The sequence below is a fragment of the Electrona antarctica genome, assembly GCF_951216825.1.
Source record: "Electrona antarctica genome assembly, chromosome: 4".
In the NCBI taxonomy this organism is placed as follows: Eukaryota; Metazoa; Chordata; class Actinopteri; order Myctophiformes; family Myctophidae; genus Electrona; species Electrona antarctica.
Window position 1 is genome coordinate 19,166,510 of NC_136809.1, and position 25,326 is coordinate 19,191,835.

The following is a 25,326-nucleotide window of genomic DNA, read 5'->3' on the forward strand; positions in this document are numbered from 1 at the left end:
GTTGATTATTTATCATACACATACACTGGTCCTAGTCCAGCAAATGAAGTACTGTAGGCTATACAGTAGCCTATGATTATTACACAAGTAAGGTCTTTAGGGGGGCCATTCAAGCCGCAAGCGGAGCCTGCAGCACCACTGTTTCCCTTGCCGGTGGAGCCTGCGGAGTACGGAACCATTGCGGCTCAATAATCCGCCGCTCCTGAATGAAGTGTCTGGTGCTGGGAGTCTGGTGCAACGCACAGGTCCTGCGCTGAACCTGGTGAGAGCAGAAGTGGACCTGGTGAGACGTAGGAGGGGCCCGGACAGGAGTCAACCCACAGAGCCTAGTCCTTCCACGCGCCAGACCTCCCAGTCCCAGCAGAGTAGTTCAGGAGCGGTGGTCCCTAATGGGACTCATCGTGGGTAGCTACTGGAACGTAAATCGGGACTTGATCACCCCGGCTGGGTCACTTCACTCACCTGAGTGAGGGGTATGATGTTGCCAGACCCGAAACCCAGATGACACATCACTGAGGATACGTCCCAGGTGCATCCATGATCCATGCGATGTTTTTTAGTTCACTACACTACACTATCTATCTAGTCACAGCAGGTCATGTATCTGAAGTACTCTGAAAGTGTTCTTTTCATTGAATTGAATATAGGACAGGGGTTTGAACTTGAATCCCTGTGCTTAAAGGGGAATACCACTCATTTTCAACATTTGACTATGTCATTAATATACCTTAATTGTGTGGAAATAATAAAAAAGTCCCCCTCATTCTGTTTTGCCTAGAACTGGAGGTCTGGAAAAAAATCAGTAACATTATGAAATACATCTTTGTGATGTCACCGAGATGTACTTCATGTTACTGATTTTTTTCAGACCTCCAGTTGAAAGCATAATGATTAGACCACTACACCACCACTCAGCCACACTTTGCTGTGTTTTACCGTTGAAGGATTGATCTTTTTGTATGTTAGCCTTTAGATTAAGCTACATTGAAATACTGATTTGTATATGGAATGTATGGTATGATCATTAGACTACCACATCATCATTCAGTCACTCTTAGCAGATATATTACTGTTGAAGTGTTAATTTGTATGTTAGCATTCAGTTAGTAAAGTTGAAATGCTCACGCATTTAAAGCTGCATTATGTAACTTCCCACTTCTACACAGGATTTAGGCTACTAGTTGATTTAGGGGAAAGTATCCAAGTAACTGACATATCACTAGAAAATAAATTTAAAAAAACAAATGAAAAACACAAAGTGAAATCCTACTGAAAACCACCTCTTTTTTTTATTTGATAACGGAAACACAAAAGATAATCTACAAAAGACCAAATTAAGTAACCAGTTATTGTGAAATGTAATTTGTATTCCCCCCCTCAAGAAAAGCACAATTAACTGCTCCAGTCTCATGACAAAATAGGTTTTTCTTCACAATGACACTCTGAAAGACCACAGAGACATGAACACTCATGGATTAGATTTGGAGAATATCCGTTTTAACACACACGCACACGGTCTGACCAATAACACCCCATCTACATTAGCTACGGAACAATCTTTGGCGCCATTCTTGGTGCAGTTGGTCAGTACACAACACATGGAGGATAAGAGAACTGGTCGAGGGCCATTTCTTTACTAGGAAAAGCAGGTTATAAGAAGGTAAAAACGGTATCGTTAACAGAGGTATTCAGCGCAAAGGGGAAGGTTATTTCTAAGAAAAGTAGTGTCCCGTTTGACATACATACACATTCACAACTCCCAGAAATGCACCGACAGTCGAGGAGAGGTTCAAAGCCAAGCGACAACTTGCACTTTTGCATTGAAGCGTTTTACAGTCCTGCATAGATCTTTTCAAACTTTTATTTTTTTTATACAAACTAAGGCGCTGTGTTATATTGAGTTTTGAGTCTGTTGAGTTGACATTATAAGCAGAGAAAAGTAAAATAAAATAAAAATCTGAATTCACAAAAAAAAATTCAAGTAGGCTACAGTCTCACATTTCTCCCCTCTCTTGTAACTTACTCCCCTAACCAGAAGAGGAGTTGTACTTTGCAATTCAAGTTTTTCGTTTTCATCCCCCCCCCCACCCCCCCCCCCCAGAAAAAGTCCAGTGTGATACAGCACCAAAGACACACAGAGCAAGAGAGGGGACACACACACACACAGAAGTGGGTATGCCATCTCAACCACTGGTACAAAGTAACCTGGAAAATACAGTATATCATCTATATATGCACACCCACACACATTCAAATCAATACCTGCTCTTTCACTCGCACATACTTTTTTTTGTCCCTGTGTAAAATCACAAATAATTTATCAATATTAATATAAGCTACTACTTAACAGTCATTTGTGGGAGCAGAGGTGAACTCCAACAATAAAATTCTATGGACACACAACGATTCCCACATCGGAGACAAAGGACAGGGGAAAAAAATAAGAAATTAATTTCTTTAAATCTTGTTTTTTCATGTTTGTACTAAGAGAACAAAAGAGTTCCACTATTCCACATATGCTTAAATACAAAATCATATTAAGTAGCGTACGACTACCGTCTTGTACCGCCATCTAGCTTGCACTCATTCCACAGTGATCAAGGTCGTCGTATGTAAACATGTTGACATAAAATTAAAAAAGAAAATTATAAAAAATAAGCAGAACAAAAATAAATGTTTCATCATTCACCCCAATGACTTATTCTAATACCCGGTAATTAGAAAATACATTTAAATGAATTCATCTTCTGTCATAGTGAGGGTACATTGATTATTATAATTATTATTTTTTCTTCTGTTTTATTTATCCATGTCCATTTTTAGGTCCTGTATTACATAAGCATGATTCATGTTAGTCCATCAAAGTGAAGATTCCTATTGGTGGGGTGTCTCGAGGAAGCGCTGATGTCACCTATCAGGTCGCGGCATCTGCTGCCCTTATTGGTCAGTGGGACTTTCGCTTCATGTCTCCACCCTGGCTTTGGTTCGCATCTGATTGGAGGAGAGAGGACACCATCGTTAAAACAGAAACGGGTTTCTGAAAAGCATATCGTCCAGCAGAAACCAGCCAACTCCATTTTTCAGGTTATTAAAGTATTAAAAAGCGCTTTGGGCAAAAACCAACTCCATTGGATAGTCAAACTGTCTGCCAAACCAGCAAAGTCTCTACACAAGTCTCTTTTTGAAATCGGCTGTCATAACATCTAATACACACTATACGATTGATCGCAGACATGGAATCACACTGCAAGGGTTCACCAAGATGCGATCCAGACCCGATACATAGGCTACATTTGTTTTTATTCCAATTCATTTTGACGTGACGTCTCCCGTGATACATGCGCGAGACAGACACAGGACGCTTCTCTCTCGCTCTCACACACGGCAAAAAGTATGTGACAGCCTACGTGCGCTAGAGCGAGACAAGGCTAATTCATTTTGTTGGGGAGCCCCAGGAACCAATACACATTGAGAATCACGGCTATGAGCCGACCCCTCCCACCAGATTTTTTGAAAAAAATAAATCCATGGTGCTCCATGGAAGGAAAGAAACATGCGCAATGGGCTATATGCAGCCAACACTTCCGCGTTCAGCTTCCTTGGTCTCAACTGCGCATGTTTCTTTCCTTCCATGGAGCACCATGGAGCAACATGGCGTCGCCCGTACGGTCTTCGTGTCTCGTCCTCTTTAGACAGTCCTTGGTGGGAAGGAGGAACTGGGTAGGAAGGAACTTCTAAAGGAGGAGGAGTGAGGATTACCTGAGAAAGCAAGCTGCAAGTGAGGAGGTAGGGCAGCCTGCGCCCCCGACTGGAGACTCTTATATAGATCTGAGGAGAGATGGAGGGAGGAAGGCACAGATGAGAGGGGGTGGCGAGAAAAGGCGGTATAATGACATGTCAACATGAGGAATGAAAGTATAAGAGTGAGATGGTTGCGAATACAAAGGGAGAGGTCACCAGGATGGGCACAAAAGAGAGAGATGAAAGGAACTGGGAAAAGACTGGTGGTCACAGTGAGAATTCCAGAGAGCCACAGTGGAAGGTAGTGCTGTTATACTTCCGTAACGGTGTGTGACACAGATACGCGGAACTCATTGAGTTGCAATGAGTTGCATTGGTGTGGTCTACCTTAAAAACAGTATTGTCCCAACCAGACCCTTTAGTGTGGTTTGGCTTAAGGGTCTAAATGCTAGGCCGCTAGCATCTGCTAGGCTAGAGCAAAAAAGAACAGAAAAGTGACAATGAGTGTGCGTGTGGTACTGATACAATTGTAAACAGCAGAAGTTTTGAAGTGAAATAAAAGGAAACAAATAAAAATCTAAATAAGCAGGGTTCAATCTGTAAATGGTAAATGGTGTTTTTATATAGCGCCTTTATCCAAGGCGCTTTACATAGTGCATTACATTCACCCATTCACACACACATTCATACACCGATTGCGGTGGAAGCCATGCAAGGTACCAACCAGCACATCGGGAGCAATTTGGGGTTCAGTGTCTTGCCCAAGGACACTTCGACATGTAGACAGGAGGAGCCGGGATTCGAACCGCCGACCCATGGATCATTGGACGACCTGCTCTACCTCCTGAGCCACAGTCGTAATTTGTCTATTACTTTATCAGATATCATGTGTGCAACATTTTGACCTGAGGGTGGCATTAAAGGAAAGGTCATGGCTGTTGGGAGTTTGTTTTGCATGTTCATCTGGTCACAGTAAGTCTGATTTGGACATTTTTCATTATAAAATAAATTACTATTACAAAAGTAGTGAAAATAGCAGATATACACACTCACAACACATTGTGAGTGTAGATTTTTGGACATACATAGTGTCCACCTGCAGCAATGTTTCAGTAAGGCAACAAGCCTAAAAAAGAACAAAAAAACATTGGGAAGAGTCACGCAGTGCATTTTTCTTTAGCATAAAAGTACCGCTATTTATATCAGAGATTTGAAAAGAAAATCGGTCAGTAATATCAATGCAATGTCTGTAAAACATGCCAGGAAACAAAGAAAATACTTCCTAAGTTCCTCCACTGCTCCTGTTTGTGCAATATCTAATATACAATGTACTATACCTTTACAATATCGAATATACAATGTACTATACCTTTTTGTATTTATTTTTTACTCTCATCTGTTGTATAGATTTGTCTGTTGAGAGTAATGCACAAATTCAAATTCCTCATTTTTACCTCATTTTTATACCTGGACAATAAACTGATTCCAAGTCAATTCAATGTCAGGGAAATTGTCTGTGTAACAACCAGGTGAAAGCAATGTATCATAGTGTGTAGTAACCCACAAAACCTAGTTTCCAGCTAATCTATTAATTATACAAACCATTGTTGTGAAGCAGTTTTAAGTGTTTCTCTGTTTTTTTACAGAGACGAATTTGATTTAATAAGAGCTTTTTTTTTTTTTATCTCTAAAGCTCAGGCATTAAGTAGTTCATCCCACTATTAAAAGACTGTTAGCATGACTGTTTCCTGTTGAGCTCTTCTTCTACCCACCCATTAGCTCATTCGGCGATAGGGAGTATCCTGAGGTGGCACTGGCGGCCGTACCCATGGCCACCGGTGCTCCGGGAGTGGTGAAGTTAAGCAGCGAGGGGAACTGGAAGGGCAGTGTGACTGGCACCAGGCCGCCCAACATCCCAAAGCTCAGTGGCAGAGCAGCGGGGTTGCCCAGGAGGGCACTGCCAGCTGTTACCTGGAAGAAGAATGGACGGGTTATGCTTAAAGTGGGTGTTAAGTGATATTGTTTTGCTAAAAAAAAGTGTTAAAAAGGTAGGGCAAGTGATGGTAGTCCCCGGACCACTCACTGGTTGAAAACCACTGTCCTAGTGGAAAAGAGTCAAAAACATAAAACGGCATGCCAACTTCATATTGTCCATCACTACAACATGCCATCTCACCTGTGAGAGGTGTGAGGTTACAGAGGATGTTGTGGACAGGGTACCGGACGACGACACTCGCCCGCCACCTCCCGCCTTGGACCCCTGGCCTGCCCCGCCCGTGGCGGCCCTCTGCCTCTGACCGTGATTGGCCGACGAGACCAACGAGGAAGGGGAGGGGGTGAGCTCTTGGCGACTGCTGGCGCAGGACACGACTCCTCCTCCCATGCTGTGATTGCTGGAGCTGCTGCTGCCGTTGTTGACGCTGCTGCTGTTGGCGACTTTCTGGCCTCCTGCGAATAGGCCTGTCACAATTATTACATCATCGCCTAATCACAATTATTTGAGATAATCACAATTATAATCGTCAATCATTTCCATGTTGAAAAATATTAACAAAAAAAATAATCTAAAAAATAGCAGAAATAGCTACAAGCTTACAACATATCACTTCGTGACGTGTTGTAAGCTTGTAGATCAACTATTTCCGCTATTTTGTAAATTATTTGGAAAGAAAAATATATATTAAAAATGATGAAATGTGTCAGTGATTTCTTTGTATATTATACTATTATATTGTGATTTGTCATATCTGCCCTGTGCAATTTGCAATTACGAAGCCTAAAAGGCAAACAGAATTTCAAATTGTAACTTTCCCAATGTTCAATGCAAAAAACACATTAAATTGTTAATCGCAATTATTTTTGTGATAATTAAGCGTCTACTTAAATTTGTAATGGTGACACAGCCATACCTGCAAAGCTGTAGTTGCCCTGGCTCTGCTGCTTCCCTCCCTGGCTGAACGGGGGCCGGAAGCCGCCGGGGGATTTGGCGGAGGAGTACTGGTGGGAGAGTGAGTGAGAGGGCGAGGAGCCCGGGGAGGGCGAGGAGGACGAGGACGAGGGGGGCGTGGGGGTGGGGGCGGGAGGCCGTGGGGTGAGCTTGATGATGGGCGAGGCGTTGCTGCTGTGGGACGACTTGGTGAGCGTGGCCTGCATGGGGGTGATGAAGTTGGCCTGGTGGAGGTGGTGATGGTGCTGAGGGGTCTGCTGCTGCTGACCGGGCAGAGGAGGGTGAGCTTTACCCTGCGGGGACGAGTGGGAGTGGGCTGCCACCGGGGAGAACGTCTGCAAGCACGGGTGGGAGTGGGAGTTGGAGCGGGCGGAGGTTGTGGGGACGCCGAAGCTCATGGCGCCGCCGTTGGTGCTGCTGATGACACCGGCTTTATTGGCACCGTTCTTGGTCAGTCCGTGGGGGTTGTTGCTCGCCACCTGAGAGCTGGCGAAGCCCTTCTGGTGGGGGGGCAGGAGAGGGGAAGAGGTAGGAGGAGGGCGCTGTTTGGGGGGCGACGGGGAGGGCTGCGGGTGGAGTCTGTTGCTCCCTCCCGGCAGCGCGGAGCCCGGCCGGTGAGTGGGCGTCACCATGGTGATGTGTCTCTGATTTTGGCCGGCGCCGGCGGGTCCCTTGACGAGCCCATAGCTGACGTCCATGGGCCTGGAGGACAGCGACGACAAGCCCGCCATCTGCAGGCGAGCCATGGAGGCCGAGGTCAAAGCAGTGGAGGAGGGGGAGGAGGTAGAAACGGCGGAAGGTGGAGTGGGAGTCGGCGTACCCGCCGGGGGAACGCTCTCCGTCTTGAAGAGGGAATGTTGCACCGAGGAAGTGGCCGAGGAGGCAGACGGCTGTGTGCTCAAGGAAGAGTAGTGGGGGGCAACGGAGGGAGGGGACGAGGCGGGCATCTGGAGGGGCGGGGGGGACAGGGGGCTGTCCGAGTGGCCCATGCCCTTGGAGGAGCCGCCGCCGCCAAACAGGGCTAAGGCGTGGGAGATGGAGTCCAGCGAGGGAGCGGTCAGGTCCTCGTCCAGGGAGTCCGACAGACAGATGGGCTCCGAGGGGGAGGAGGAGGGCCGGTGTGGCATGGAGGTTCCCATGGAGAGAGGAGGCCTCTGGATCCACAGGCCATCCTGGGGAACAGGAGGCAGCACGCGTTTAGATATGCAAGGAACAGACCCAGCATTATCCCTTTAATTTGATTGAATATTTATGTACCTGCGCATAATACAGTATATTCAGTCAATTTTAAAGATGTCAAAAGCATACAAGATGAAAAGAGTCCTTCTCCGACCCAAACTATTAACCATTAACCCATTTAAAGAAAGGCTTGACGCGCGTAATCTAAGGAGCTCTCCGTGGTTTTGACCAGATGGATATACTAAGCTCTTCATTTCTGACTTCAACATGCCTCTCGTTCAAAATATGAAGCGAGCAATCATCAGCGACTTTATCGTAATCTTCCCCGACTGATTGTGTTAACCATGTCTCTGTTCTGGGCATGCCATAATATTGGTCAAATATAGGCGAACATTGAGAGATAGTAGAAGATCTACAATCTCACAGTGTCACAATATATAGCATTATGAGCCTTTAGACCACCTATTTTCTAGAGATAAAGGCAAAAAAGGTCACGAGATAGATACATGATGGGGGGGGACCCCAGTCATCTTAGACCCCCTTTTCACGAGAACGCTGCCCATAGAAAACGGCAAAATAAAGCATTGTTTGCTGGGGTCCCCTTAGACGAGAACGGCGTCTTCCTAGAACGAGCCAGCACTCCCTCGCCCCGCTCATCCTACAAATACAAATGTACCGACTAGCAATGGAGAATGTAAATGAGGCAGTGTTCTTTTGGCAGATATTATCTAGCAGATATAAGACTTCCGGTGGACGATCTCTTCAAAATAAGAGTACCCTCTAGACTAGAGTAAACCGAATCCATTGAAAAACTATTCATTTGCACATTAAAACTACCAATTAAGCATTTTTAAATGATGCTCTACAACACACATGTTTGTGTAACAAATAAATAAAACATTACATGAAAACTGTAACTAAAATGCTATGCTATTCACTGGAGTGCATGGCCTTTACAAATTAAGATTGCAAATGATGATGTAAACAAAAAGCCTTATGATAGGAAGTAGAAAGGAACTGGTTCTTGTACATTGGTGCCTGGTCTATCTGGCAGTTCGTCACTGCCACCTAGCGACCTGGCATGACATGTACACTACAGCGTATTCAGCGTTTACTACATGTAAAAGCTGAATAAAAAATGAGAACGCAACGGGACTTTGCCGTTTTATCTGGAGACCGTTGCCGTCTAAAAGTGGCTATAGTGTAGGGTTACATGGTTAAAAATTCCATCCTCATAATAATGTTGTGGTAGTATGACACGGTAGATAACAATATGAGAACATGTAAATGGACTTTGATAGTTTGCTAGATTGCCCATCTGTATTGCATCTGAGGAAGAGGACACTGAATGAGGAACCTACTAAGTTAGTACTCACCTTGGCTTTAGCCTTTGGCCCTGGCACCATTCTCCTCTTGACTCTGGGTGGAGAAATATAAGCTGGGTATTTAGCTACCTAAACTATAGTTGCTTTATTTATATTTGTTGCTTTTTAGATACCATATTTCATCACTCTCTTCATAAAAAAGCAACTTAAGACTTATTAGACATAGGTAGAAAGAGAAGTCCAACAGCTCAACAGATCAGAAAGAATAAGATCTGGGCACTTCAGGAGAGAATACCCAAATAAAACACTGGAGCACTCGACTGGTCTGCAGTCTGCCCATATCCATTATTTTTGCAGGGGTGACTCACGCTTCGACTCGCGTGGTTTGACTCTGAGCAAGATGCAAGTCGAAACATCTCTCTTGAAGTGCCCAGGCCTGTCACAATTATTACATAACCGCTATTTTGTAAATTCTTTGGAAAGAAAATAATATACAAAAATATTAAATGTGTCAGTGATCTTTGTATATTTAAGTTATCTGCCCTGTGCAATTTGTGATTATACAAACAGAAATACAAATTGTAACGTTCCATTGTTCAATGCAAAAAAAAAAAAAAACACCATTTAATCATTCATCTCAATTATTTGTGTGACAATCGGCAGCTTAAATGTATAATCGTTGACTGCCCTAGAAGTGCCCAGGTGTTATTCTTACGGACTCAGACCTTAACCCATTCAAAACGGGAACCCCTTTTGGTGTTTCAAGCATTATGTTATACTTTAGCTGTTGAAAAATAGCAGATCTGCAAGCTCATACAAGCTTGTAGATCTGCTGTTTTTGAAAAATCGTGAAAATGTGGCGCACATCTTTGAATATATATTCTTTCACAGTGAATGTTTTTAACTCAAATATTCTTCTGGGGGTGGGGGGTACCTGGAACAACATATTTTCCGATGGGGGTCCACGGCCAAATACAGATAATTCTGTGGGTCCTTGACATGAAAAAGGTTGAGCACCACTTACATAGAAACATCGTTTTTTAAGAAAACTGTCATTTTTTTAAGAATCGGCCTCAGGTCAAAATGGGTTTAATTTAGGAAGTTAATTTAGGAAGGTGAATACTTACAGGTTTCCAGTGAGGTGAGCGTGTACCATACGACTCTCCTTCAACAGGATCCTGAGGAGAGAGGAGGGGGGCACAGAATGATAAGCGATCATGGATCAGTAATTTCTTGATTTCGGGTTCAAAATGGAATGGAAGAAATGCAACCATATTATCATAATGTCTGGGGGGGGGGGGGGGGGCTAACGCTCCGGTTCGGTCTCTATCCTTTATAGCTCTATGGTTGAATCCGTATGACTTGTATACCTGTCCAAGACCTACCTGAGACTGGGTACAGATGACAAGCAGGCTCGTCTTAAGGCGTTTGATATCACTATAGCATTCCCTCGCTGCGTTTCATTTTTTGAACCGCTCCGGTTGCTATGCACGGTTGCCAGGGCCCCGTCCGCACTGGTGTGTTTTCTCAATAGCCATTAGCCTCTGTTTTAGGCCACGCCTTTGCAGGCTTTTCTCTCGGAAACTAATGCGCTGTCCGTGGTGTTAGCCAGAACGTCGATGTTCGGAGGTCTTTTCTGATTATCCGGTGAGCGCGATGGGAACATTGGCGTTTTCTAGAGCAAGGATTGGCCTTATTTTAGCTCGGTAGCATTAACGCTAATGCTTTAGCATTCAAGATGGAAGACAAAACCGGACGAGAGTCATAGTGGAATAACCTGAAAACACCCGGCACCCAAGCACCACCACTTTTGTCCACCAGGCGGCACTCAATGTGATAATATTATAGTCAATGTTGCAGGACACAAGTCACTTGTAATACATCACCCAATGCAGGGATGTGTTCAAAAACTCAAAGAGCTACATTCATTACATAATCAGTAGCCTTATTGTGAGGCATAATAAATATAATGTTCTGCGAAAATGGGCTACAATACGTCTCATCGTGACATGATCAGCTTGTAGATCAGCTTGTAGATCAGCTATTTTTAATTACATGCAAGTGTGCACACACACACACACACACCTGGCCTGCATCCATCCCTTGGGCCACAGTGGTTTGACTTCATTCTCCATGAAGGCCTTGAGGTATTCCTCCACAGTGAGAGAGCACTGGTTAATCTCCAGTTCATAGCAGCTCAGTTTCACTCGCACCAAGCTGCACAGAAGACTCCTACATACATACACACACACACACACACACACACACAATAACATGATTCCACGCACATTGTTATAGCTTGAAAAACAGGAAACTTTCACTTGAAATTGATCCAAAAGAATGTCTTTGCTCATTCCGTTTCTCCTTACTATTCTACTGGAATATTTCCATGCCACAATCAATGTGACCTTTGCACTAGTTACGCTTAATCATGATTTTCCGTCATACAATGGTGTCCCGTAGCAGATCTACAAGCTCAAAGCATATCCCATTGTGATGCATTATGAGCTTGTAGATTGGCTATTTTGTATGACTAAATCAGGGCTTCACCACATGTCTGTGATGCTGCTATACATGTGAAAGTTAACACAACACAAAATATGGTCATGCCGATGACTGAAAAACATTTAGATATTCTGCTAGCTGTAATGCTCCAGCCAGCCAATCAATGCACACAAACATTTTAAAATACCATTTTCTTTCCCCCATGTTTTTGTGTAAATCTTTCTAATGTGGCTAAAAAAGGATTCATGAAAAGGTCATAAATTGGACTCAAACATGACGCTATGAGCAAACAGCACATGATGCCTGGACCTGCTAATCGGGGTAATTGAGTTATTACCTCAGTTTGTCATCCCAGACAAACTTCTTCCGTGGGCCCATCACCCTCTTCCCTGGTTTCTCCTCATCATCTTCCTCTGATCCATTCTTCTCACCTTCCTCTGACTGCTGCCTGCAAGACAAACAAAACACACAAAACAAACAATAAATTAGTGTTGACAGCAAATTTGGATTTAGTTTTAGTATTTTTAATAAAATTCTATTTAGTTTGTCATATTTTAGTCACCTGAAGAGTTTTAGTCAACTAATAAATATATGATTTTGGTCGACTAAAATGTATTTTGGTGGGCCTTGATGGCGTCATTATTCCCCGAATTTTACTATTGGTTGCATGAAAACAGCCGATCGCATTTTGAGGTTGTACATCTTCTATTTTCAGCATGCAACCAAACATAAAATGATTTGTAATTTAGTTCACTTCAACTGGATCTCTTCTCCACTAGTAGTCCCTCCCAAACATTTTAGTCTAGTTTTTATTAATTGACATATTTAGTCTAGTTTTAGTCACCATAGCTTAGTTTTTATGTAGTTTTCATAAGATAGTCGAACATTTGTCATATTGTTAGTTGACGAAATCAACTACACTTATCCCATGCTCTGCAGTCATGCACAGAGCATTCTATTAGTAGTCAGCAGTGAAATTGAGATGGTGATGTGAGGCTTGGGATGTAACAACTATGAAATGCCACAGTACGCGGGCCAGGGACATAATAATCTCAAGATATACATGATGTACAATATACTGTATGTCAGGGTAACCCCCCACTGGCACTCAAGTTTCATAAACTATTAGACAATAAAATTATATTTCAGTATTACCTAATTTACCATTACAACCTTAACAGTTTGACTCCATAAAACGCGTTACGCGCTATTTAATCAAATATTCTACGCTGCCGAGATTGTTTTATTACCTTTAGAGCATACGCTGAAGTATTTGCAGCTTTCAACGACGAAAATCCGGCGAAAAATGGTCCGTCGGCATGTTTTGATCATCAGCAACAGCGGCCATTACAATGCGCTACAGGAACCGCCTCTATGAGGCATTGTAGTCCAAACAAACCCCCCGTCCACTTACATTGAGCTCAATTTCCCAGAAGCCCTAGCAGCCCAGATGACTGGATTTCTGGTTTCGTCATAACGCGATGGCCTCGTCATCAGGTCCCGGATAAACCCGCTGTTTCTTTTTAATTATTTTAAAACGGCGAATTAAACGCATTAAATAAATGTCGGGTATAGCGTTTTACGCGCGGTGGAACACTGGATTAAACAATTAGCGGCCGTCAAACTGTTAAGTTACCATAGTTCTAGATACAGGTTGTTGCACCAAGAAAACTGTATATAGTAGAGACCAGCGGGTGGCGGATTTAGCCGCGGTTGCCGCGGGTGAACCGCAGTTTAGGGTGGATTAGGGTCAATTCATATTATTATAAATTAATATAGGATAAACCGCGGGTGAAATAATGCGGGAAATAAAGTAATGGCATAATAAAGTATATAAATATGCTTATTATAGCTTTTAAAACGCACACAATCTCGGCGTGCGTGCGTTGGTAGTAGTATTTTAATTTAATCATTTTCCATGATCTGGCACAAATTAGCCGCCTATGAAGTTGGGTCCTGTTGCACAACAACACAGTGGTCTCCTACAGGCAGCTACGCTAAAGTTGCTAACAGGCAGCTAGTGAGTCTGAGAGAAACTTAAAACTAAGTAAAACAGAAGGGAGGAATATACGTTCGGCGTGGGACTGGGAGTGATTAAGTTCTTTACCCTGCCGCCGATGACCGCTGGATATGCTGTATGAAAATACGTCGCGAAAACGTGGACGGCGTGTTACCATGGAAATGGATATATACAACCACTACGTAACATTGGTGAACTGTAGAGAGAGTGGTGAGTGACATTGTTTGTACAAGTAGTATAAATAGCCGATCTACAAGCTCACAACGCGTCGCAGCGTCGCGTTGTGAGCTTGTAGATTGGCTATACTGTATACGCTGGGCGCTTCCCTGCGCAGCGGATTGCGGGTGGTGCGGATTAATAAATTGGATTAATTAATAAATTGCGGTCGGATAACGGGCGGATTATAATTATGCACATGCGGATTCGGGTGACAAAAAAGCTCATCCGCTGTTCTCTAGTATATAGGGTTCAAGACAAGTGTAACCTGGAGACTGGGTTCTGTCATCATGGAAAAGCATGTTTTTGCCGATATTTGTGTTTGTTTGTTACTGCACAGAGAAAGAAGGAGGACGTTTCCTACTTGGCAGCCTTGGCCAGGCAGTCCATGTTGTAGCGGGCTATCTGCTCCGGCATCACGCTGCAAACTGCCAACTTCAGCTTCAACAGCGGGGTCCGCAGACGGTCATCCTGAAACACAGGTACAAGAGTCAGACAAGAGGGCGAGAGAGAGAGAGAAAAGGAGCGAGAGAAGGAACAAGGACACATTAACCCATTAAGACCTGAGGATGATTCTACAAAAGTCTTCTAAAATCCTAAACGTTTTGTGGTTTCCATATCAGTGGTGCTCAAACCTTTTCATGTCATGGACCCCCCCCACAATTATATGTATTTGTCCACAGACCACCATCTCAAAATATTTTGTTCCAGGGAACCTCTGAAGCAAAGATTGAGTTAAAATGTTTGCTACTTTGCTCAACACAACCGTTGCCGGGATTCCTTCAAAATAGGAGCTCTGGGGTGCCGGAAAGACATGGCCGCTTTTACTCTTAACCCCACGACCCGGAAACAATCCGCTAAAATGGTTTGCTTTACATTGCTAGCTTACATTGCTATCGTTTTATATAATAAATATAATGTTCTGCGAAATATATGATCCAAAAAGCGTTCATATTTTGCGGGAGAGACGGATGAGGAGCAGAAATGAAGCGCCAGTATATCGATCAGTTCAAAACCACGGAGAGCGCCCTGGATTAGCAGAGACGAGTCATTCTTTCTGCCGTGCTAACAGCTAAGTCAACGGTAAGCTAACATGGGCTCAGAGCGTAGCATACGGTAGCCGAAAGGCGAACTGACAAATAAAAAAAAGGAAAAAATTCAGAATATTCCTCTCTCGCCCGGTATCATTGAGGATGCGCTAGGACGTCTACAGACGTATGTACCCCTCGGTTCGAGTCCCTGTGACGTTTACAGACGTCCTATGTACAATATGTGTTAAAAGGTTTTGCACACATTTTCAGGATTTAAAGAAATCTTGCTATTTTTTAATAGCCAAAGGATCAAATTATGGTTTAAGTGGTTAAAGTCTTAAGTGACAGTTTCCTTCCCGGTCTTGATGGGTTGAGAGAGCGAGAGCGAGAGCGAGAGCGAGAGCGAGAGCGAGCGAGAGATGAGGTAGGCACGTGGGGGTTACCGTTAGATTAAAAAAAAAGAAGAAATATCCAGAGCAGAGGGACAGGAGAGATAGAAGAAGATACATTTGGTACATGTAGAGAACAGGAAGAAGAGAAGGGCAGAGTGAGAGAGGACATAAGGAGAGAGAAGTGTAGACATAACAGAGGAAGAGGAAGGTTATGTGGATGAATTGAATGTCACCGTAGTGGCCCATGATCAAAGACATTTTGGTTCATACATATTTTGTTAGCAGACCTACTACGTACATGTAGACACCGAAGCACTAGTATCATCGAAGCGGAGAGTTTGCGTGTGAATTCACTGAAGGAACTCGTGCAACCAGCAATCATCCCGACTAACAATGACAAAGCGTGTAACCGAGTCATGAGACTGGCAATTCCTGCTGCACGCACTTCCCTTGACCTTTCCAAATTTAGTTTGTTCTATTAAATGCCCTCTCTCTCCCTCTCTCTCTCGAAAGAGTAATGGCTTACGGTCAACCCAGTAAAAACAGAAAAAAACTCCACAACAAGGGTTGCACATGTCATTTTCCCTTGGCTGAGCAGGACTGACCTGGATGTTGAGGCTCAACTTCTTGAGGCGTTTGAGGAGGGCCTCCTTGTTGCAGGGCACAAAGGCCTCCATGTGGGAGTAGATGGCAGAACGCACCTCCTGCGGTTGTTCCTGCACCTGCAGCTCAATGCTGGTGACAGAGAGCGGGACAATGGCAATGAACAAGGCATTACTTATATAAAGGGATATAGAGAGGAAAATGTGACATTTCAGGGGTCACAGGCCTCTCAATTATTGCATAATCGCGAAATTGCAATTCTTTGTCGCATAATCACTTTCATTTCCATGTTGAAAAATGTCCATACATTTGCAGAAATAGCAGATCTACAAGCTTACAGCACATAATAAAGTGACGTGTTGTAAGCTTGTAGACAACTGTTTTCGCTATTTTATAGAAAAGAATAATAATATTAAAAAATTATTAAATGGTTCAGTGATTTTTTTTTGTATATTCAAGTTATTTGTCATATCTGCCCTGTGCAATTTGTGGAATTTGTGATTACAAAGCCTAAAAAGGCAAACAGAAATATAAATTGAAACGTTCCAATGTTCAATGCATTGGACAGCTCTACAGAGGGATAGTGGAAAAATAAGTATAACTGATAAATACGTGTCAAAGATTATGATAGGGGCATGAGAGAATGAGGATGAAATGAGAATCAAATGCACGACATCCAAAACGGAACGAAATATTAAGCCATGGAAAACAAAACTGTCTCAAGCGACATCAACAGACGGCAAAAGAGCAGGAGAAAGAGAGAGCGAGAGGAGAGAGAGAAAGAGCAGAGAACTTGGCTAATAGTGCTTTAAAGGCTGTCACACTCACTCCAGTAAGATGTTATTCATGTCCAGGGTGAAGAATTTCTTCCGGCCCTCTTGATCAAACTGACGGGAGGCCTGCGGGAGAACAAGCTGAGTCAGCAACCATTCCATACATCCACGCATACAGTGGCAATGTGGCATATACACTACACACACACATAACCACATGCACATAACCACTACATTCTGTTATCTCACAGGGGCAACCAGATCTACCCCCCCACCCACTACTCTGCAAGACAGCGATAAGACAAATCACACAGAGATCCACATTAAACATATCATGCTGAAATTCAGCCATACACCCTTTTCTACCCCACTCTGTCTTTCCAAATGTATTCCTCAGTTCCTTATCCGCGTTCGCTTCGTGCCTTACATTTGCACTACTTTCCTTTTATAAAAACAGGTCTTCAAAGTCATGGTTCCCTGGCAAGGGGCCAATTAGAAAGCAGAGGAAAATCGATTGTTATGCATTGTGAGCTTGTAGATCAGCTATGTATTTTTAAGCCTTTGCAATAGGGAGACGCAGCCAGAGATAAAGGCTATTAGGGGGTCTTTGGTGTGGAAAGGTCTCACTGGGAACCCCTGACTTAAAGTGGAATCCATGGAGTCTTTTCAACTCTGACAGTTGAACATAAAAGACACAAGGTTTCTCTTGTGTCCTTGGAACACATTTACTGACTGGATCAATTTTAACTGCAGCCATATGACTAATAAAACAGGACCACATGATTTCACAAACTCGAGTCCAGAAATAAGCAACAGTCGACTCACCGTGCGTAGGTCCTCGATGCGTTTGATAAGAGGAGCGGGCAGTCCATCAGGCAGTGGAGAGAAATGACCACTGGAAGCCCCCAGACCCCGTGCCTGGCCAGCACCTCCTGCTGCTGCTGCTTTGTTTGCTGGGACTCCAACTCCCAGAAGGCCGTTCTCCCTAGCCGTTGCCATAACGTGCTGCGGGGCAGAGTGAGAGTCCAGCAAGGTGAAGTCCAGATCGCCTAGGAGGTCCTGCAGTTCCTTCTCGTTGGCCGATCCTAACAGTGACACCATGGCGGGGTCCGAGGTGAGGTCGGCCAAAGAGATGTCGCTGTTGGCCGCGTTGCCATGGAGATGAGAGGAGTTGGATGCCAGCGGGTTGGTGGAAGCAACCGAGTGTGGGTTGTTGACCAGGCTCGTGTGCAACGCGTTGGGGTTCCTCTTTCTCATCTCCTCCTTCTCCCGCGTGAAGCGACGGAGCATGGCCGCCAGGCACAGCGAGTCCTTCATCAGCTTCTTCCTCTTCTTCTTTTCCGGCCGGTGGAGGCTGAGGGGCAGTACTCTGTTGAAGAAAAGGGTAAATATTAATGACATTTAGCTCAACACAAGACATGGCCCGGGACTCGGGGAGCACTTTGATCGTATCGGGGATTGTCACCTCGGATGAGGAACAATAAATGAAAACATGCAACTATACTGTTGAAACTTGTGACAGGCAGCTGTCTCATGGTACGGTCCCTCCAATTGCTTTGTTATTGTTTGGCGACAAGGTACGTGCCTGTACAGTTTTGAAAACAGCAACATTGATTTCGTTTTTGAACAAGCCATTACAAAAATATATACCGGTATATATTAACTATTTTTGAGTCGAGATGAGTACGAGTCGAAAATCGACTTTATATCACATCCCTAGTGAGGGCACAGATTATAAGAACATAGTATTGCAAAGATGTACTGTACATGGTAGGGCATTATTACTGTGTCAAAGATGGAGAAATATTATGTTAACAAATGAGTCATCTAAAATGTTCTGTTCCAGGAACAGAACAATTTTGTCAGAGAAATCTTGAGCATTCAAGCATTAGTAATGAACTACCTACAGCCATGTTGTACCGGGAACGGCAGCTAAAGACAACATTATAGCAGATCTGTTTCTAGTTCTCCCCAACAAATGTTTTCCAATTTGTGAAGCTTTTGTTTGTTTCAAGTAGATAAAGATGCTACTTGTCTGGTGTAATAAGAAAATAATAGAGGAAACAAACATACAGAATGCATTTGCATTGTGCACATACGTCTCAATAGAGTTCTCTATATTGATTATGGATATCATAATCTTTGATAGAGAGAAAAAACAATCTGTTGATGCTGGCTTATCTGGCTTCCTGTGCTCCAAAATATGGAAATTGGTATTGGCCTTGAAAACTACAGTATCGGAGGGCCTATGATATATTCAAACATGTATACGGCCAAATTATTAAACCTTTTAACCGACAGAACATTCTCTATTATTAGAGGCATTCTACCAAAGCCCTCAGTGCTCTGCTCACCCTTGTTTAGGTACTCTATTCTTCCTGGGTTTCTTCTCTTCCAAACTGTTCACTTCTTTCTTCTTCCTCCTTTTAATCACCACCTCATCATCATCATTATCATCATCGTCACCAATGAGAATCTGAAATAAGAACACAGAACAGAACGGCCTTTGTCAACTCCAGCAAGTAGCACAACAAAAGAACGTCACAGTGGGTTATGTCCAGTTCCTTACAGAATAGGCCAAACTTTGTGTGTAGGCCAGCATTTCTGTAGAGTCTCTTGGCATGATGCTTCAGCCCTGTCAGCCATCTTTAGACCATTAACTATCTGCTGCCTGTAACCAACACAAATTACATTTTGGCCATGTGGCTGTTCATACAGTGGGCTAAGCCCACCAAACCAAAGAAGTAGGAAGGGGATACACACAGATTTTTGTGTGTGTGCGTATGTACATGGGTAGGGTTCCAACATATTTCTGCCAACCTTATTTCATTACGTTTGCCTGACTTGTGTGAAGTGCAGTACAATTTCACAAGGCCAAATGTATTGCCATATATTTTCTTCCTAAAGTAACATTAGCCGATTTAATGATCCCATGCTTTCTTTTGACCAGCTACAACTATGACTTGGCAATAAGTACATTTGTGATGTGGGTATAATTATTTGAACATCGCTGAAAAGACCAAATCTACCCCATAATATTTATGTGGCTGGAAACCCCAATTTTCAAATTCCATGGCTTTCACAGCTTTTCCATGATAGCAGAAACACATTCATTTTCTTAACTTAGTGTTAGTGTCTAGTCTCACCTTGGCCCCCTCTTCTCCCTCAGTGTCAGAGGATGGTCTGAACTGCAGTGTGCCTGTATTGATGTAGAATCCTCCTAACTTAGTGGTCAGAGAGGCAGGCACAAGCTCATCATACTGAAAAAACAAGTGCATATAAGAACATGTGTTTTATGCAAAGATTTAGTCAATATTACAGGGGAAAATCAACAAAATAAGAAATCCTTAAACAACAGAACAACCGCTACATTTAAAAACATTAACACCTTTCGAAGTCATTCCACCATCAATGAAGACAGGCATGGCAATATATCCTAATTACTTCATATCAAATGCTTTATAATGCCATTTCCCACATCAAACTGAAGAATAACCAAACATGTTTTGACTATTTTGTTTTTTAACTGTAATCCGAACAACAAAAAGCAACATGCTTTCGTAGATTGGAAAATACACAAATTAAATGATGACGGGGAGGCAGGAATATCTTAATAGGCAAACAAAACACAACATTAAAACAAAACTAGTGGCCTGGGCCATGGCTCAGTGGTCCAGGCACCTTGGCTGGTAATCCAGTCTGGCAGTGTGCCGCGGGTTCGACTCCCGATCCCGACGGCCTTTACTGCATGTCTTCCCCCCCATCTCTCTCCCCATTTCCTGTCAGCCTACTGTCTGTCCCTCCAAAAATATAAAATAAAGGCGAAAGCCACAAAAAAACATTTAAAACTAGAAAAAGTGCCCTTCCGGGCACAGGTCTCCACCAGGAGGATAGGAGTGTGTGTGATGTTTGGCAAGGATGTTTAGGAGGATGTTTTTTTTTTTTTTTGATGATTTGAGGCATTTTGTTCCAAAAATGTGTTTTGCAAAAATCAACCTGTTGGTGGCGCTATAACAGGCCAATGTGAAAAGGGTGGGATATATTCCTCAGCCTAGTAAGAAAAAGTGTGAAAGATTTCACGTAAATTGCATGCTGCGTTCATGATTTGAGGCTATTGTTCAAAACGGGGCAATCTTGCAAACTGTGAAAGCCAATTATAGCCAATTAGGATGGAATATGAAATATCGGACAGATCCAACTTGAGCACATGACCATAGAGATACTGTGTAACGATTTGTGAGATTTTTGGACAGAATCTGGAGGAGTAATATCAAAAAATGTGTTTTACAAAAGTCGGCCTCCTGGTGGCGCTATAAAAGGCAGATGCGGAAAATGCAGGTCAAAGGTTTGTCCTTGGCCTCTAGGGAGTGTGCATGCAAGGTTTCACGCAGATCGGTGCAGTTGTAGGTCAAAAATGTGAAAAGCTGCCTCATGGTGGCGCTATAACTGGCCGTTCTGGAAAATGTGGGGCAGAGGTTCATCGTTGGCATCCAGGGAGTGTGTGTGCAAAGTTTGGCATCGGCCGGGTTAACGGTGCCGGAGATTAGCTGTACACAGACGGACGGAAGGACACACACACGGACGGACGGACACACACACGGACGGAGTGCAAAACATACTCTCTCCCCATGCCTTCGGCCTGGTGGAGACAACAAAACTAGTTTTGGAAGCATTTGGGTCAGACAAATTGTAACTGAATTTTTTTTTTTTAAGTCTAAATCCATACAAAGACACAAATTGCAGCAGCTACAAAGTATTAAACCCTGAATACTGAACAACCATCAAATGAAAAACGATAACACATTCTAGGGTAGATATGAGGAAGACAAATTTATGACGTGGCGGTTATGATTTATGTCGTGATTTCAGACTGGCACATTCAGTTCAGTTCAGGTGCCAACATGCACATGAAGTTTCAAATGTAACTGGAAAAACAAATCCAATCACAGAAATAAGCTACAAACGGGATCCGGACGCAATTCCGAGTATTATTCCGACATGAGGGAAGAACGGTCGGACTACCGCTCGAACATGTGCTGCTCCCGTGCTTGCGGTTATGGTTAGGTTAGGGATAGAGGTAGGTTGTCTGTCTAATGACCATCGGACCAAAACACGTGTCGGAACTTAGTACTGCATCTGCACCCATATAAAAAGACTTATGTCAATACATTTATTATAATATATAATATTCCAACATATTGGACATTTTTTATATGAAACAAGAATCAGGATCAGGTCGAAATCAGGTCTGGTGATTCTCACCCTTTAGAGTTAAGCCTAATTTATAATGTTTTTCACGATGGTGTGAACTGCTGGAAATAACCAATTTGCATTGCCTATATAGTACAGTAGGCTGACATGAAATGGGGAGAAAGAGAGATGGGGAGTGACACAGCAAAGGCCGCCGGGAGTGAGACTCGAACCTGCGACGTGCTGTCAGGCTACATTGTAAGCTTAGGAGTCGGGACCGCTACACCAGCAGTCCGAGCCAACATCACGTTTTTTAACCATGCATATTAGGTTTTAGCTGTCAAAAATATATTACAATTTGAACATGAAGGAGAATGGCATGGATGTTGATGGAGTAGGAGATACTCACAGCTTCTGAGTTGTCAATAAATGGGTCAGTCTCATCATAACCAAAGCCTATATCAACCAGGTCTTGCATTCTGTCTTTCTTCTTCCCCCCTGTGATGCTCTACAAAATGAAAATGTCAAAACAAAGTACAAATATTGAAACAGACATTCCATTTAGATGACGAGGTAAACAATCCTTGAAGAATAGAAAATAGAATTTACAATTTAGCAGACGCTCTTAATCCAGAACGATTTACAATAAGCAAGAACAACACATGGTAATAAATCAAATACATAAAAAAATAGTCATCCAGAATCATATTGGCCTGAGGCCGATTCTAAATATCCTTCTAAATCCTGACCTAAGATCTCTGAAAAACGTCTAATATTTATATAGCAGCATCAATTCTTTGTAATTTTTGAATACTGTACATACTGTACAGACCCCCAAAATGGGTTCCCGGCCTGAAGGGGTAAAACACCAAAAGAGGTTCCCGCCCAGAATGGGTTAAAGGAAGCTAAGAACCTAGCATCTGTCTAACTGTAGAAAATCTGTACAGTAAAGCTATGAGTATACACTATGACTTCACTATAGAGTGCTATATCTACATAAAATGCTATCTAACTTACATAAGTTTAGCCTTTGCACACGGGCTAAAAATAGATTTCCATTCATAAGTATAAGTCATGAATTTAAAGATATAATGCACACAATGGAACATAATACAATAACTTTATTGATTGCAACCTCAACATAATGGTTCGTTTTTAAAGTAAGTGAACACTGAAAATATTTTCGGAAACCCCTATAGGTCTGTCTTAGTAAGGGCATCTGATTAAATATATAAACAAAATAATGAATAATTAAAACATAAAAGAACAATCAACATAATATTTTACCCACAACATAATTGGCTAACAAAAACGAGACGCATAAAGCATACACGTTGAATACCATAAACATAATAATATACATAGAATTGGTCAATTTGTGGTTGGTTGTATAACAGACAGATCACAGATTATAAAGTTCATGAATAAATAAATAACTTACATATTTGTCTTCAAACTTTTTTGCCAAGGCCTCAACCTGCAGTCTCTCTCTCTCGTCATCATTGAAGGGGTCACTGGAATTAAGGCCTGGATTCTGAATTGGAGGGTCCTGAATTGGAGGTTTGGGCCTATTCTTTTTCTGTAATAAAGACAAGACCATTAATGAATACCACTTAATGTCAGTTGAAAACTTAAAAAGTCATATAAAACCCTTTACGAAAAAAGTGCAAATAATGGTTGAAATTAAACACAAAATGCTTTAACATATGGGGAACACATTCCTCTGCATCTAAATATATACATAATGATAACTCAACTCAAATGCATAAAATGTGTGCATGTCCAAGTTTTGCCAAATAAAAATGTCCACTGTGGAAACACATTAATTGCTTTAAAAACCAGTATTATCTATAACTTAACTGTGCAAACAAAACACTGTCATTATCTGATAGCACAGCAACAGTGACATTTGCCTTGGCTCCTACATCCTGGTACTTCTTCCATCAGCAATGCTCTCTCTAATCTATCACCCGCAGCCAGAGGGCCAAACTGCATGTGGCATTTTCAAGAGCTGTAATGGCTGTATGACTAGGCTGTTGCTGGGCAAGTGTGTAGGACACAGACACAGGTAGCAGGGCGAGATAAGCATGATGACAGTGTCATGTGCGGAGGACGAGGTCTGTGTAACAACTGAACTAACTAAAGCACAATGTCTGTGCACAAGCTGAAGTTGCAACTACACTCTGAGGAGGGTGGACGGGGCTCGGATGGATGAATGGTGAAACTGGTGTCCTTTTGTGTGAAGTCCATGAATGGACATTTCCACCACCACGCTAGTTCATGGAAGGACAAGGTGCACTTCCCCCCCTCTCTAAAGCCATGACAAGTCACTCGCACTTCGCCGTGCATTAAAATGAACTCCAGACTCCCAGTCAGATCCCTGGCCCTAAAAAGAGAGCTCATACCTGGATGTTTTTGACGAGTTCGCCGTAATTAAACTCGGCGGACGCGTGATCGCTGGGCTCGCGGAGAGAGAGGTTCAGCCGCATCGTAATCTTCCTCGCCTCAGCCTTGTTGTCCCTGTCGAGGCGACCATTTCCAACAGCTACTCCTGCCCCAGCGGTCGCTGTCGCGTCGACCTCCTCCTCCTCACCGTCGTCGTCTTCTTCATCAAAGTTGACGTCGTCGTCGGCCTCCTCCTCCTCCAGCCGGCGTTTCCTAGATTCCGTGGCTGATCCAGCTGCGAAGGCCGAGAGGGTGACAAATTGTACTTTTCTCGGCTCGGCCATTTGGACGAGCTCTCTGCCTCCTGCTCCGGACAGACAGCGACAGCGAAGAGCTGCTGCTGCTACTTCAGCCGAAACTAGTCCGAATGTTGTGGACTTGGGGGGTGTGGGGGGGTGTTTTCGGCTACTTTGGTGCCTAGATGGATGTCACGGACGCTTCCGCGCCACGCGAGGCGAATTCCACGGGGTGTGATGGTCGGGGAAAAGTTGTTTTTTCGTTGGCTGCTTGCATCCTCCAAATTTTGCTATGATGGGACCTCAGACATTCACAGGAGCCATCTTGGATTTTCGGGAGTAAATAAAATATCTAGTGAGGTCACACTGGGCCTGCGCGTGTACGGCCCCCGAACGGAAACGGCGTAACGCCAATGCGCGTGTCCAATCACCGCCCGCCCCCTCCGTCCCTAAAACCCGCCCCTATCACAACACAAGATAAGACAATCACAAGATGAGACCATTATTATTATTATCACCACCTTTTATGAATGTGCGTTTGGGTGAAGGCAAAGTCTATTCAGCACAATCCGCAGTGCTGATCAAATATTTATTTGTAATCTAGATATGTAATATCTAGATTACATACTTTAGACTGCAGACCCCCCATTTGAAAGGTTTTGTGCTAGTAGTGACCCCCATAAGTGAAAGGTTTTTTAGAAGAGATTTAGACTAAATACACAG

At 43.3% G+C, this 25,326-nt stretch overlaps 1 protein-coding gene across 10 annotated transcripts; it reads right to left on the bottom strand.

Moving 5' to 3' along the window:
- Positions 1-1,843: 1,843 nt before the first annotated feature.
- On the bottom strand, positions 1,844-25,091 carry ubn2a (ubinuclein 2a). 10 transcript variants are annotated; one of them, XR_013789882.1, is made up of 20 exons: positions 24,328-25,090; positions 23,364-23,501; positions 22,332-22,430; positions 19,879-19,992; positions 19,087-19,208; positions 17,558-18,101; positions 16,788-16,858; positions 15,962-16,091; positions 14,298-14,404; positions 12,035-12,145; positions 11,278-11,424; positions 10,320-10,370; positions 9,244-9,286; positions 6,651-7,860; positions 5,918-6,201; positions 5,514-5,712; positions 5,111-5,154; positions 4,827-4,867; positions 3,760-3,828; positions 1,844-2,991 (listed from the first exon to the last, which is right to left on the bottom strand). XR_013789882.1 is itself a non-coding variant. In XM_079499411.1 (20 exons), the coding sequence occupies exons 1-20, from the start codon at positions 24,649-24,651 to the stop codon at positions 2,945-2,947; spliced, it is 3,927 nt and encodes a 1,308-aa protein (XP_079355537.1). In that variant the 5' UTR covers positions 24,652-25,091; the 3' UTR covers positions 1,844-2,944. The 10 variants fall into 10 exon arrangements, 7 of the variants coding, with proteins under 7 accessions (XP_079355537.1, XP_079355539.1, XP_079355541.1 ...); XM_079499411.1 differs by having other exon boundaries at positions 4,795-4,867; positions 24,328-25,091; XM_079499413.1 differs by having other exon boundaries at positions 4,795-4,867; positions 5,918-6,189; positions 24,328-25,089.
- Positions 25,092-25,326: the final 235 nt, after the last annotated feature.